Source organism: Cebus imitator, unplaced genomic scaffold, assembly GCF_001604975.1.
Source record: "Cebus imitator isolate Cc_AM_T3 unplaced genomic scaffold, Cebus_imitator-1.0 Scaffold297, whole genome shotgun sequence".
Taxonomy (NCBI): Eukaryota; Metazoa; Chordata; class Mammalia; order Primates; family Cebidae; genus Cebus; species Cebus imitator.
In genome coordinates, this window is record NW_016107612.1 from 2038403 (window position 1) to 2053362 (window position 14960).

General features: G+C 44.8%; 1 protein-coding gene across 1 annotated transcript in view; it reads right to left on the reverse strand.

Annotated features, from left to right (window-relative positions):
- Nucleotides 1-657: 657 nt before the first annotated feature.
- The window catches only part of NUP93 (nucleoporin 93), a 114224-nt gene continuing 99921 nt past the window's right edge, over nt 658-14960 (reverse strand). Inside the window, exons 10-22 of the mRNA XM_037729270.1 lie at nt 14640-14797; nt 13317-13482; nt 12937-13030; nt 11902-12093; nt 11071-11197; nt 10883-10955; nt 10546-10590; nt 8956-9072; nt 7754-7872; nt 6285-6402; nt 5766-5849; nt 3854-3982; nt 658-939 (exon numbers count right to left, since the gene is read on the reverse strand). Of these exons, the coding sequence (XP_037585198.1) occupies nt 829-939; nt 3854-3982; nt 5766-5849; nt 6285-6402; nt 7754-7872; nt 8956-9072; nt 10546-10590; nt 10883-10955; nt 11071-11197; nt 11902-12093; nt 12937-13030; nt 13317-13482; nt 14640-14797 (1533 nt within the window). The 3' untranslated portion in view covers nt 658-828. The remainder of the gene's footprint in view (nt 940-3853; nt 3983-5765; nt 5850-6284; nt 6403-7753; nt 7873-8955; nt 9073-10545; nt 10591-10882; nt 10956-11070; nt 11198-11901; nt 12094-12936; nt 13031-13316; nt 13483-14639; nt 14798-14960) is intronic.

Here is a 14960-nt window from a genome sequence, read left to right on the forward strand (position 1 = left end):
ATGAGTAGGCAAGGGGGATGGGGACTGTCTGAGCACAGGAACTGACCATCAGAGGAGGAAAGAGGGGCTTAAACTTCTTTCTAGGAGGGGCATGTACAAGCCTGGGCAGTCAAACTCACAGCAGAGCAGCTACAGAGGGGTTAAGTGGCGAGGTTTACCCCTTCAAGTGCGAGCTGGGGTACCTGCAACCTTCCTTCTTAGGGCTTTTTCTAGGTCTATGCTTTTTATCTCCAGTGGGATTGCTACAGGAAAGCAAACTGATGAATCCTGCAATCAGAGCTGATGATTTGGGGGATGGTCTTGAACCATCTGGACTTAAAGTCACACCCGAGAAGAGGAGGGCATGGAGTGCTTGATATTTCACACAGAAATTTTACATCTTCTAAGGCTGAGGTTGACTTTCACATTCAAACAAAAATGTGAAAAAGAATCGTGACTCTCCTATATGTAATATTATACCTAAATAAAAGTAACTCCGAAAGCCTTTGTTTCCTGGCTCATTTTGGGTAAATTTTTAATTATTTAAGGTCAATTTAACCAAATAATAAATATCTACATAGCCTCTCATTCCCTGGCCCAAGAGCTAGTGACAGCATTTCCCCCCATTACACAAATAAAAATGTAAACAAAATTTCAAAGGAAAAAAGAAAATAAAAGAATGTTGAAAAGAAATACAAATCAAAGAAATTTATTGGTGTTGACAAAAATACATAATACAGAAACCAAACCAAAACACAACAGAAACAAAACCAGAAACCCCACCCTAGTGGGCCCATGTGCCTGATGTACTGACAGTGTGCAGACCCAGAAGCCCGCAAAGCATGGCACTTAATTCATGAGGACCTCCATCTGCACCAGCCTTGCATTGGTGTCCCCAGACGTTCGGTAGGGTATCATTCCAGCAAAGGTAATCAGGGTTCGGGCTTGACTGCGGAGTTGCTGAGAGAGAAGGGAAGAAAGGAAAGGAAATCGGTTAACTTTCAAGTCAGGGCACTGTTTCATGTTCTTCCATCCTCTACCCTGGGGTGTCAGGGACAGATCCCTGGTGGGTGGATGACAGTTGTACCCTCCTCTGTCATATTCCTTCAGCATGACACAAAGTTAGCAAAGCTCATCTCCAGAGGCCCCTGTTCCACAGGCATCCAAACCCATCTAACTCAGCAAAAGGCAGATGGGTTTGCAGGCAAGCCGCCTCACCCCAACACATTTGGCTCGCTTTTGACACAGCCCTGAGCTTCAGAACTGCCTGCTCCAATTTTCTGAGCCTCTCCCTCTCTGGCTGGTTTCTGTCCATCTGCTTCTACAGGGATCTGAGTCTCCAGAGCTCCATGAAGCCCCTGTAACACTGAAGTCAAGGGCTGTGACTGTGCAGTCCCAATCTGGCTCTCTTCCTCCTGTGTCTTTCCTCTTCCTTCCTTTCATTCCTCCCATCCTCCCTTCCCAACACACACTCTTGGCCTTTCTTTCCCCAGGCAACAGTATTTATGGAATTCCTGGATTGTTCCAGGAGGCGAAAAGGTGGTCCTACAAATTTAAACTATATCTGGACTAGAGAGGGAGAATCTATAGATATCTTTCTGGACTAGTAACAAGACTTTAAAGAAATACTCAATAATCATTTACTAGGCTTACTTAAGGACCATTCCAGAAGAAAATTGAAAAGCAAATGCTTTTTACCTGATGTGTGAAACAAACTAGTGACTATATGTCCTTATTAATGTCCAAATAAAAAGAAATACGACTTTGTGATGAGAATACTCATTGTATTTTCTTTTTTTTTTTGAGACGGAGTTTCGCTCTTGTTACCCAAGCTGGAGTGCAATGGTGCGATCTCGGCTCACCGCAACCTTCGCCTCCTGGGTTCAGGCAATTCTGCCTCAGCCTCCTGAGTAGCTGGGATTACAGGCACGCGCCACCATGCCCAGCTAATTTTCTGTATTTTTGGTAGAGACGGGGTTTCACCATGTTGACCAGGATGGTCTCGATCTCTTGGCCTCGTGATCCACCCGCCTCGGCCTCCCAAAGTGCTGGGATTACAGGCGTGAGCCACCGCGCCCGGCTTGTATTTTCTTTAGAAGTAAATAAAAGTGCATGAGCTCTTGTTAAATGAGCTCTAGGAATTCACCCTCTTACTGGGCAGCATCTCACTTTAAACCATGAAACCAAGGACATCTGTGGGCTTGCAGATTTCTTGGGTATACAGCTTTTACATATAACCTTCTACTTAATCCTATCCATCCCTACCTTTCAGAAAAAGAAAGAAAAAGGAAAGCGGTGGGCAAAAGGAAGGAGAATGATCTTCAGATGTGGGACATGGCCTGCCAGGGCACCAGCTCTTCTCTGTGGGCAAACCCTCCACTGAACTGTAAGCAGCACACAGAGCACCAAGAAGTATCCACCACCTCAGTACTCACATTCGCAAACATCACTGCACTGGGTTTCTATCACCAAAATGGAGTCCTGCCACGTGGTGGGCACCTAGACTCCTATCCGTCCAGGGGCGGGGGAAGAGCAGCAAATGCTGTGATGTGCACCTGGAAGGGCTGACAACTTCAGTGGACCACTCCTGAGCACTGTTACCCACATTCCTAAAGGTGGAAATTTCTGCCATCTTTCACTAAACACAAGTTTTGTCAACAATAATGCCTGTGAGGTCACAGTGGAAAGAGCTCACAGACATCCTTGGAGGCAGAAGACAGATTTTCAAGTCTTCTTGGCTGCCAAAAGCAGGTTTGATGTTAGACACTGAGCTCTTGAGAGTCTCAACAAAAATTAAGTGCAAAGGTTAAAGGAAAAGTAATTTTAAAAAACACCATTGTGAGGCCAGGCACGGTGGCTCACACCGATAATTCTAGCACTTTGGGAGGCTGGAGTTGTGGGGGATCTCTTGAGCTTAGGAGTTCAAAACCAGTCTGGGCTATGTGGCCAAACTCCGTGTCTATGAAAAGCACACAAATCAGCTGGGTATGTGGTGTGCACCTGTAGTCCTAGCTACTTGGGAGGCTGAAGTAGGACGATGGCTTGAGCACAGAAGGTGGAGGTTGCAGTGAGCTGAGATCATGTCACTGCATTCCAGCCTGGGTGACAGAGCCAGACCCTGCCTCAAAAAAGGAGGGGAAAAAAAAAAAAAGCAAACACCATTGGACTGTCCCCTTATGGTTTAATTGGATCAAAAAATACCTTTGCTCGTTTTTGTAATCAGACAACATATGCTGTGAGCCCCAGGGTTCCAGCTACCTGGATTCCACTTGACCCACGAACTGCTGGAGGTACCACAGGCAGCAGAAAGTGCACAGGTGTCAGAGAGCCCGAGCCTCCAGACATGGCCCCTTCGCCTGCCTACCACCTGGGGGAAGCTGCTTCTTTACTCCACAGCTCAGTTTCCTCAGTTGTGAGGGAGGACAAAATGCTGTCCTGGTTACCTTTCTAGGGTCACTGTGAGCACAGTGACAGGAGAAACAAGGGTTCACATTAATGTGTTGATCAAAAATAAAGTATGGTTTTAATAAAAGTATTCACTAATGAGCTCGGACTAACAAAATAAATTTATCTTTTAAAATATGCAGAAGTCCTTATGGAGTCAACTAGAAATTAGCATTCTTTTTGATCTATTAAAAGGTAAGATCTGCAGACCTAGCACATCTTTTTATTTTATTTTTTTTAAGCTTGAGAAGAGCAGCAATCCCTTTAATGTTTGATTTCCTCTGGGAGTCTCCTGACACGAGACTTATCCAGCTGCCAGGTACTAAGGAGAAAGGGCAATTTCAGATCATGTGGCCTCATTAGAGTACAAAGGATTCCAAACCAGAAAGGTGGTGCTCAGCAATGTTTCTCACGAACGATGGAATCTTACAGAGTCGCGGTCCTCAATGACTCGCTGGGGCCTGGATGACGAGGATGGACTTGTCCCCTTGAGTCTCTTAAACTGTGTGAACAAGATGTTCATGGTGGCAAGAAGCACTTCTGAGAGGTTGTGCCTGATCTACACAGAGAGAAACACAGAGTAAAGAAAAAGAACCACGCCTTTGGGGCCAACCACAGGTGGAGGGCGGGCTGCTCCAGGCAGGCCTGGTCGCATCACTCCTCACCATTGCCAGCTGGAGAGCCACGCAGTCACCCAAAAGGAGCTGATGACACTGAAACGTCAAGTGTGAGAAAAACCCCAAGCAAGGCTGCTCAGGTCAGGTGGTCATTGTTCCTGTTCCTTTACGCCATTTCTCCCTCAGTCAGGGGCAGCAAACCAAAAGCACACTGACATCTGGTCAGCATTAGGCTTGGACTGGCCAGCAGAGTGGCTGCCATTAAATAATCTGAACTTGAATGTCAGGAGGTACAGGTGCACACACTAGTTCTCCACAGTCCCTACCATTCCCCACTCTCTCAAACCTACTGGGCTGTTTCCACTGGATCTGCATGGCCCTACCAGAGTCCTTGGGAGCAGCTACAAGGGCAGGCCCTGGTGCACTACTTTAATCCCTGATGCAATGAAGGATGCATCCAAGGAAAGCTAGAAATAACAAAGGAGCAAGTGGCTAAGGGTAGAAGCCACAGCAGGTATAAAAAAGGAAGGTCAGCAAGGTGCAAGACCTTCTGAACTGTGTGTATCACAGTAGTCAACAACCCTCTTCATGTGCAGCACTGGCCTTACTTCCTTCTCTAAAACAGAAACTTTTTTTTTTTTGAGACAAATTCTCCCTTCATTGCCCAGGCTGGAGTGAAATGGTGCAATCTCAGTTCACTGCAGTCTACGCCTCCCAGATTCAAGCGATTCTTATGCCTCAGCCTCCTGAGTAGCTGGGACTACAGGTATGCACCACCATGCCTGGCTAATTTTTGTACTTTTTAGTAGAGATGCGGTTTTACCATGTTGGCCAGACTAGTCTTGAACTCCTGACCTCAGGTGATCCGTCCACCTTGGCCTCCCAAGATGCTGGGATTACAGGCGTGAGCCACCACACCAGGCCAGAGACATTTTATAAAAGGCATCTGCTCAATGAGGAACAATTTTAAACTGAAAGACCACTAGTGACATCCCAGAACCAGGCAGCTGGTTCTGGAGTCCATAATATCGAGAGCTGAGTCAAGTGTAGTCCTAGAGAAGAGTTTACCTGGGCCACACACTGGAATGACTGAGGGAAGTCTGGGCTGCAGCCCACATCAGGGAAAGCAGAATCTCTGGGGTCTGGCCATGTGGGTTTTAAAAAACTCTCCTCAAGATTCCAGCATGCAGCCCAGCTAAGCACCCTGGGCTAGACACTGGCAATGTGCTAGAAACCCGACCGATAGAGAGTGGCTTTGGGGCCTGTGGAGTGATAGCTTAGTCCATGGTCACTGCATGTGCTTCTTTAGACAAACAGATCAGGGAGGGCAAGGGTAGCAGTGAATCATGATGTGCTTCATTCACCTGATGGAACTACTTAAAGATGATCAGAGTTAAGCACTAAAATATCCTCTAGTACAAGTGGATAATAGAAGAATTAAACCAGACCTCACAGGATCAACCAGAAACTGGTTTCTCCCAAGAACATGTCAATCACTGAAGTGACTGTGTTTTTTGAATCAGGAATTCAGACAATAATCTGTTGGGGATGTAGACACTCACAGAAAAGCCAGGCCAAGGTATTTGAAAGGGAATCACTCTGAAAAACTCAGTCTGGATAGTTACTGTAACTAGAACTTTTAAAGCTGTCAGCTACAGGAAAAGAAAAAGCTTTTGGTGGAAGTGGGGAAAAAGGAGTTTCATAACTCAAGAAGAAAGAACTTACTTCATCGCTAAAATTTCTGAAGGCAGCCACTCTCTCTTCCACACTTTCCTGATTCAGAGGCACCAGCTTCAAGCGTTCAATTATCTGTTTAAAACAACCACCAGCCCCATATGACACAACCATCACAGTCACTTCATCTCTCTACATGTAAAGTCAGCACCTCACATACTCCAAAGGGCTTCTTCATAGGAAATGCCATTCCCCCTTGTACACACAAAGGCTTTGATTCTAACTAGCTAACTTAATTCTTATCCTCATTTTCTGACCCAATTTTTAAAATTCAGAGATCTTAAATTACTTTGAGAAACTTCTCTGTTTTCGATTAAAGGGAAAAAGAATAGGGAAAAAAAAAAAAAAAGCAACACAGAAAACACCTTTAAAGTCCCAGGACTGTACTTGTCCTTCATTTAACAAACATACTGGTGATAGCTCCTTTGTTTTAAGTAAATTCCATGCAGTGTTTTGGATTTTCAAGGGCATACACTAACTTGCAGTTCAAACGCCTTTCCTGAAACTTACATCAAAAGCTCTATCAATATGGCCACTATGATACTCGTCAAAAAAGGTGATCAAGTCCAAAAGAAGATAGAACGTAGAGTCCACAAATTTATTTGCGCTTATTCCTTGAGCCCTATACCTGAAAGACAAAAATAGGGTGGGGCGAGTGAGGGTGTTATCAGGAACTTCTGTGTAATCCATAACTGTGGAGTAGCATTTAAAAAGTGGTGGTTCATGCCTGTAATCTCAGTTACATGGGAGGCTGGGACGGAAGGATTGCTTGATGCCAGGAGTCAGAGACGAGACCAGCCTGGACAAACAGTGAGACCCCATCCCCACAAAAAATTAAAACTTAGCCAGGTGTGGTGGCACACACTTGTAGTCCTAGCTACTCAGGAGGCTGAGGTGGGAGGATTGCTTAAGTCCAGGAGTTTGGGGTTATAGTAAGCCATGATTGCATTACTGCATTCCACTCCAGCCTGGGTGATAGAGGGAGACACTGTCTCAACAAACAAACAAAAAATAAAAAGCATGAAAATCTCTTGAGCTCTCTGGGTAAAGTTAATTAAGAGTGTAAAATGGCGTTTATTTTGAAACAGCCAAGCACTGATAGTGGATTTGGTATGAATCCACTTAAAAGTACTCTACATGGAGCATGGTTCTCCAGCTTTGACCATCATCTCAGCAACTAATCTTCATGAAAGGCGGGAGGTCCCGATGGGAAAAAAAGCCCAGCGGCCATCACTGGGGTTGTTTGCTAGGTGGAGAAATCTCATTGACCAAAGAATGTTCTTTTGTGTTACCCCAGGAAAGCATCCCAAAACCAGTTTTCTCTGGGTCATTTTATTTGGAATATCTACAGCGAGTACAAAAAGTAATGCTGTTAGCCTCAGCCTGGGACATAAACTAGTTAAAAGTCTGATAATTCAGTTAACTCACTGGTGATCCAGGTAGTCTGAAATACTGGCCACACCTCTAAGAATCTCCCCCATCTAACCATCACTAGTTTTGCTCCTGAATGCCTTTGAGAGGGCTGATGAAAGTATACAACAATATATAGGTGAGCATAATGCTTAGAATTAAACTTCACGAGCATGATTAAAAGACTGAGATGCCCTTTCTTTTTTTTTTAAAGACGAGGTTTCACCATGTTGGTCAGGATGGTCTTGAACTCCCGACCTCAGGTAATCCGCCCGCCTTGGCCTCCAAAGTGCCTGGATTACAGGCGTGAGCCACCACGCCCGGCCTTGAGATGCCCTTTCATACTCATTTCTTTGGCAAAAATGTTAAGTCTGGTAGTACCAAGTGCTAATTCTGATGTGGGGACGAAGGAATTTACACAGTGCTGGTGGCATGGTGAGTTAGTAGAACCACTTTGGAAAGCTGTCTGCTGTCACCTAGTAAAGCTGAACATGCATTTGGGTGGGCATGGGTGGCCTGGCACTGACAGTAGCACCCTCAGGGTCCCATGGAGGCAGCTCCTGACTTACCGTTCGGCAATGGAGAGCGCCATGTTCTTCAGCCTCTCCTTGTTGGACTGCGGGGCACTGATCTGGGGGACGACAGGGCTCAGCAGTTTGTTCATCAGCTCCAGTACCTTGTCGGCATTCTGCTCAAGTTTTTAAAATTAAGGAAGCAATCGATAAAGTAATCCATAAAAGGAACCACTGTATAATGCCTACTGCCCACCAAAGAGATAGATCTGGGGTGATCAAAGTGTTGGTCTCAAACTCTTGGCCTCAAGTGAAGTGGCCGCCTTGGCCTCCCAAAGTGCTGAGATTACAGGTGTGAGCCCCCGCAGCTGGCCTATAGCCCTCTTTTTGCCTACTTTTCTCAGTTGATAAGGAGAGAATGTAATCTTGTTTAGGTCACAGAACCCTTAGCAGTTATCATATGTATTAGGTAGAAACACGTATTCTAGTCCTCTCAAAATGCCCAGCTGTGGTCTTATTTTCTTTTCTTTTCTTTTTTTTTTTTTTAGACGGAGTTTCACTCCTGTTACCCAGGCTGGAGTGCAATGGCGTGATCTTGGCTCACCGCAACCTCTGCTTCCTGGGTTCAGGCAATTCTCCTGCCTCAACCTCCTCAGTAGCTGGGATTAATTACAGGCACGCGCCACCATGCCCAGCTAATATTTTTTTTGTATTTTTAGTAGAGACGGGGTTTCACCATGTTGACCAGGATGGTCTCGATCTCCTGACCTCATGATCCACCCGCCTCGGCCTCCCAAAGTGCTGGGGGATTACAGGCTTGAGCCACCGCGCCCGGCCCTATGTGGTCTTATTTTCTTTCACTCCTTCCTGCACACGGATGTGGTCTTATTTTCTGACACCACTGCTCCCCAGTGTGTCTGTGGCTGCCACAAGGTCAGCATAATGCCATTTTCCACAGTGGCTTCACCATCAAAATGTGATGGATGCTAATTCTGCTGCCAAGTGAGGCAAGAGTTCATGCCTGCAGGACATCCTTTCAATACGCTGTTCTTGTTTGGCCAGAAATACCTTAATGAGCAGAAATAATTCTGTAAAATGGGAATTTTGTCCTGACTGGGCCACTAACTGTCTAAGCACTAGAGAAAATGCCTCTGCAGGGAGAGTGCCACCACAACACCACTGTCGAAGTGGCTGTGCATTTAATGCCGAAAGGCCGGCAGATCTGTGAAGTACAGAAGAGGGAAGAAGGCACACTTTACCTTGGCAAGGTCATACAGCTTTGCTGCCTCTTCAAATAGTCCCTTATTTTCTGCCACGGAAGCAACTTTGTTGATAATAGGCTTTGTGTCACTAGTAAATTTATCTATGACTCCAGGCTGACAAGACAAATTATGGAGGGGGAGGAAGAGAGAGACGGGTGCACAGAGCTATTATTTTAAACACAGAGAAGCAATTAGGATCCAAAAAATACTTCAACTAAAAATGCTTGCCCTGGGCAATGCATGTATTTCATCAGCTAGACTCTGGCTTTCTTGAAGATATAAGTCCTATTAAAACTATAAAAGAGATCAAGGAAACTACATGTGAAAGGGCAGACTTACTGGAAGCACAGAGGAGTCAGCAATAAGACATCTGGGCTTTCTAATTTTCCAAAATGACCCAGAGAGTCAGTGAAATCAATGATTTTAAATTTGCTGACGAGTAGGGACTAGGGAGAAAAATCAGGAGGCGTAGAGAAAATATCTGAAGGATTTTGGATTCGTGTTCTAAGACAGAAGACAAAAGCAACTCAGTGCTGAAAAAACACATGGCAAGTGGTAACAGGACATTTCTCTAAAAAATCACCATCACCACTCAACAGTAACTAAATGGTCAGGAGAGCATGAGAGAGGCCTTGGGCACCCTGGGAGAATGAAGGCAACTGCATAACATCTCTGCCTGGCCATTCTGCTTCTCCACTGGCACTGGGTTCTCAGAGCTGGACCAGGTTGAGGTGACTTGCCCTGCCACTCTGGAGGCGGCAGGGAATAAGGTCTTATCTATGTTTCCAGCTCTGTCAACTCATACACGCTGGGATCCTCCTGGCCCCAGTGTAGCCTGTTAAAGAAACTATGCAAAGTGCTCAGCACAGTGCCTTGTGATTATCATCACCCAATAAGCCTGGCCGCTGTCATCAGCACTGTCACTTGCCTTTCTTCTGAGGTAGGTGGTATGAGCAGTGTGAGCTCATCTACAGATTGCTGGGTCAAAACTACTCATTTTTACAAACGAGAAAAGTCAGTCCCTGAGGGACAAGTGACTTTCCAAAGACCACAGGGAGATTCAGGGTCAGGACTGGTATCTGACAACAGGAACTTTGACCCTCCTGCCATGACAATCAATGGGCAAAGTAAGTCTTGGGGATCCCTCAGGCTTCCAGGAGTCACTGTGGAGTTCAAAGCCCTTGGAAATTGCATTTTGAAGGAGGTCAGGTGCACTTGTAACTTTTGCATCTTGGGAGAATGGGTGCAGTAATCAATTTGTTTTTCTTGCGTGTTTTCTGAGCCAAGAATGGCAGAAACGTATAATAGCATTCTCAGCTCAAAAAACGACAGGCATGAACAAATGAATATTCTGAACATAATAAAATGCTATCTAATCACAAATTTACGTATTTTAAGGAGATGTAAGTGTGTGTAAAACCAAGGTAATAATCTGGGCCCATAATTTTCATTCAACTTTTTAAATTAAGCAACTCTGTTCAGATTTGCATTTTTCATACCTTAAATCTTAAAATCTAAGTGTATTCTTTTGATATTTATTAATCCCCAATGGCTAAAAACATTTCTGTAAGGATGCATTTAACCCACCTTTCTACTTCCGTCATTCTCTAGTTTCCCAAGAATCATATCGAACTGTGGAAGGAAAAAACTTTACTCAAATTACCGGACAAAGATATAAACATAATCCATAAGTCTTCAGAGAGAAAAGAGGGGAATAAAATGGGATGAATGGGATAAGTCTTACGGAACTAAAAATCAGTGTGACTGAAATAAATATTTTCATTGTTAGAAACCAAAGAAAATTCCAAAAACCCTTTAGGCCTTATCCACCACAGCCATATTGAAGAAAACAAGCAGTATGGAATTAGCATGGGAACATGCACACTGAAAGCCATGGGGAGGAGAGAAAAGGAAACCCACTCACCTCTCGGCTTTCAATCACAAGCTCACTCACACAGCGCAGAAACATGTTTTCTCCTTGACTATCTTTTTCATCTCTATAAGGGAAAAAAACAACTCAGTTTCTAGTCTGGACATGAGATCTCTAACAGTCATTCTCAGAATGGCAGAAATCAAAACTAGCTGAAGTAAATGTTCAAAAGCAAATGTTACCTGAGGAAATAGAAGTACTGAAGGGCCTCCCTTGGGTCCGTGGACTCAAACTTCCGGGTGTAGAGCATGAGGAGCCGCACAAAGTTCAGCCGCCGCATGCAAGGAGGGTCACCAGGCTCGTGGCTGACTGCATTGTGGGGGTCAGAATGGGTCACACCACACTGCCCCACTGACCCATGCAACCCAGAAACTATGGAAGCTGAATCCACAGACCCAGCAGCATCTACTCCTATAGCCCAGTCAGTGTTTGCCAATATAAGCTTTGGCCAGTCCCTTTTACCACCCCGCCCTCAATTCCTCTCCAGGCCCAGAGTGGAGAAAATAGCACTTTGCCATAAATTACTAATATGTTGGTCTTTGAATGAAAAGATAATCCAACTGACCATTATGGCATGTGCTCTGGGATGATTTTCCTGCACCAATAAGGAACCCACAGCCATTCATCCACATTTACTTCCTCTGTCTCTCCTGACTCTCTCATCCCAGGCAGGTAGGCACATGGCTGGCTGGGGTTTCCAATGTCATTAAAGCAAGGGCCCTAATGGGAATCAGACCCATGACTCTAGGGACTGTTCTTCTGCACTATTTTCCACGCAATCAGACTGGCCACAAAGCTAGCACTTTGAACAGCACTATATATAGTTAAATTCCAAGGGAAAACTAATGCGGGGGGAAAGCAAGAACCCTAACACTAATCATTTAAAATGCTCAGCTGTCCACAATGCTCTAAAATGACTGCTACCCTTTGCTCAAATCCTTATTGGTTGTGGTTTTGTGGCACCAGGGATGTGTTGTGGTTACATTACTGCCAACCCAATCCCAAATACTCACGGAGCTGAGCACTCTGTCCGGATGACTTTAAAAGCAACTTCAGCTCAAACAGCACAAGTGCCACATGGACAGCATGGCAGCGCAGCCGCTCCATGCGGAAAAGAAAGGCAATTGCAGCTTCAAACTGTGCTGTCAGGAATAGGACTTGGAAGTAGAGGAACGGCTGTTGGTTCACTGTAAAGTGCGACTCACCTGGGGAGAGAGGAGAGGAGATAAAACCAACTCAGAAGAAAGGTGCACACTGGTGGCCCATATGTGTTAAAACTACCAGCACCTACATCCCCGGACAGCAGCCCTGTGGGCCTACAGGACTTGCGGGGCAGAAGAAAGCACCAGCCTGAGCCTGAATTGATCAAGGGGGTCCTGAAGACAGTCAACTGCCATGTGAAATGTGACCTGACTCATCCACCTTCTCTAGACCTCATGACTAGAAAGTGTGACTGTGTTGTAAAACTCCAACTGCTTGCATTAGGTGGGACAGACACAGAGTTAAGGACCTTAAAATGGACCACAAAGGGAGTATTCATCTCCTTTACCCTGGTAAGTCACTCAAGGAGATAAATGAAGATTTCAAAGGAGCTTCAGTTTACTCATATTCACAGAAATTTGAATGCAACAACTGCTAACCACTATTTGGAATCTTCTTTTCTTCCCAGTTTTTAAATAAGGGGGGAAAAAGAAGGAAGGCAATTTCTTTCTACTGTGTGCTCAGATCTAGTGACCTGTAAGATCTACTAGGAAGCAACAGCTAAGTCTTCTTTGTCTCTCCCTGAGAAAATGTCTACTAGAACAGTTCAAAGAATTAGAGCAAACAGATTATTGTGTATGACCATATAAGTTTTATGCATTTCTTAAGGCCACATGCCCTTTATTTAAATTTGAAATGGTAATTTTGCTGTGTTTTGCTTTGAAGAGCTACAGGAGTTTTGAAGGAAAGACAGAAGTTCAGGGATGAAAAATTTTCCCAGAGGAAAACTGAAGTACTCATCTTAAGTGGACAAGAGAAGGGAAAGGTGGTTATGTCCAGGATCTTACCATAGTCTTCCAACAACTGTTTCTGGAACTGTGAGAGAGTGAGCCTGTCTTGCGGGGAGCTGGTGCCATCGTCGTCAAAACACACTTGGTTCAACTAAATCCCCAAGAGAAACATGCATTGGTACAAACTACACCCTGAGCCACATGCACAGAGTTGTAGCTGTTCAGCAGCCAGGCTCAATGCCGTCAGCTGGAAGCTGTGTTTAAGGCTATGGTTATGAACTGGGAATTACACAACAAAAAATGGGGCCAGGAGACGAGGAACCTGCTGGTCTTGATCACCTTACTGGCATCATACATTAAGCAGGTAAAAATCTTTGTGGGGACATGAGCACAGAAAAGGGGTAAAGCCCTGCGTGGGCAGGGGAAATAGTGCCTGCCTTCAGCCACAGGTAGTCCTCAGTTTTGTCCGCCACTTCACTCTGGTTGTCAGTGACATCACATCTGCCAATAATGCAGTACACAGCCCGCTTGTAGGGATCGGTATTGTTCCTGAGAGCCCTGCGGTAATGCAGCCGGAGCTTGTTTTCTGTAGCTGGGGACAATCTACAGACATAAGGCAACAGACAGATAGATACACATTCAATAAAGATCCTCAAGGGCATCTGAAAGCGTCCCAGGTCCCAAACACGTAAGAGAGCAGGGAAGCCTTCCTTCATCGGGGCAAGAGACACTGTTTCTGCCACATCCCCTCCCCTCGGTACCACTGCTGTAGCCTGACTTGGAACTACCAGCACCTACATCTATTGGCCTGCCAGTTTTCTGTCTGCTGAGGCTTCACGGGCAGGTCAGAAATGCCAGGGAATTAGAACTCCATTCCACACCCCAGCAGCACTCAAGCAGTAATGAATGGGAGCGAATCCTTCCCTTAACTGTCTTAGCCCCTCTCTGGCTCCACACTCCCTTATTCATGTGAGATCACCTCCTAAATAAACAATTTGCACTCAAATCTCCTTCTGGGGGAACCTTAAGACATTAACCCTACTTTAAACTCTAACTTGAGCAAGACAGGGGCTTGTGGTTTGAGGCAGTCTCTTGACATGACATTATTAATGCTGCCAAGGAAAGTATCCTAGTTTTTTACAAGTACAACTAGAGTAACCAACATTTCTTCTACATACATGTACATATATATAACCTCAGTTTGAGTATGAACTTAAGTCCAATTACATTAGCAAAATACAAAAGAAATTAATGCTTAGCAGTTTCTTAATGTAAGAGAACTTAAAGACTTAACAGATTAATTCAGTGATTACATTTCAATTTTACTAACTTCTAATTCTAGCCTTTAAGCTAAGAAGTACCTGACAACATATTTCCATATTGGGTTGACCAGAAAAAGCACTAAGTGTTAACAAGAAAAGTGTAATTTTTAAAATATCCCATTTTATAAAGCATCCTTGATATGCCTTAGATTTATAGAACAAGTCAAATCATGCTCCTGAACCAGCTCCTTCCTTATAGGAACAGAAACATTCCCAAACACACAGGCATGCATGCCTAGACAGTGTCAGAATGGGGCATTTCTTTTATGGTTTTCACTCCTTATTCCCAAGAGAGTTCTATTTGCTTTCAAAACCTCCTTTTTCCCCCAGGCAGAAACTTGTTTTGGGCCTGTGCAGGGAAAAGAGAATAATGACAGTGAAGGTCACCCCTTCGATTCTGCATGGTTGCCACTGGGCGTGCCACCTTATTCACCATACCTTCTGTCCTTGCTGTTCATGTACTCCTGGAACCAGGTTTTAAACTCTCCCAGCTGGTGCTGGGCTCGATTAACTACCTGTGAAGCAGCAAGCAGGTCTCCACAGCGCATGCAGTAGTAAATCAGTGCCCACACAGGATGGCCTTCCACCTCTCCATCCTAAAAGAGGAATAGTATTTGCTCAAAATCAACAAGGAAAAGCTGAGTGCTTTCATATGTGCTAAAACTGAGCTAAGCCCCTCTTCTTTTTTTTTTTTTTTTTTTTTTTAAGGGGTTTTTCTTTTGTTACCCAGGCTGGAGTGCAATGGCGCGATCTCGGCTC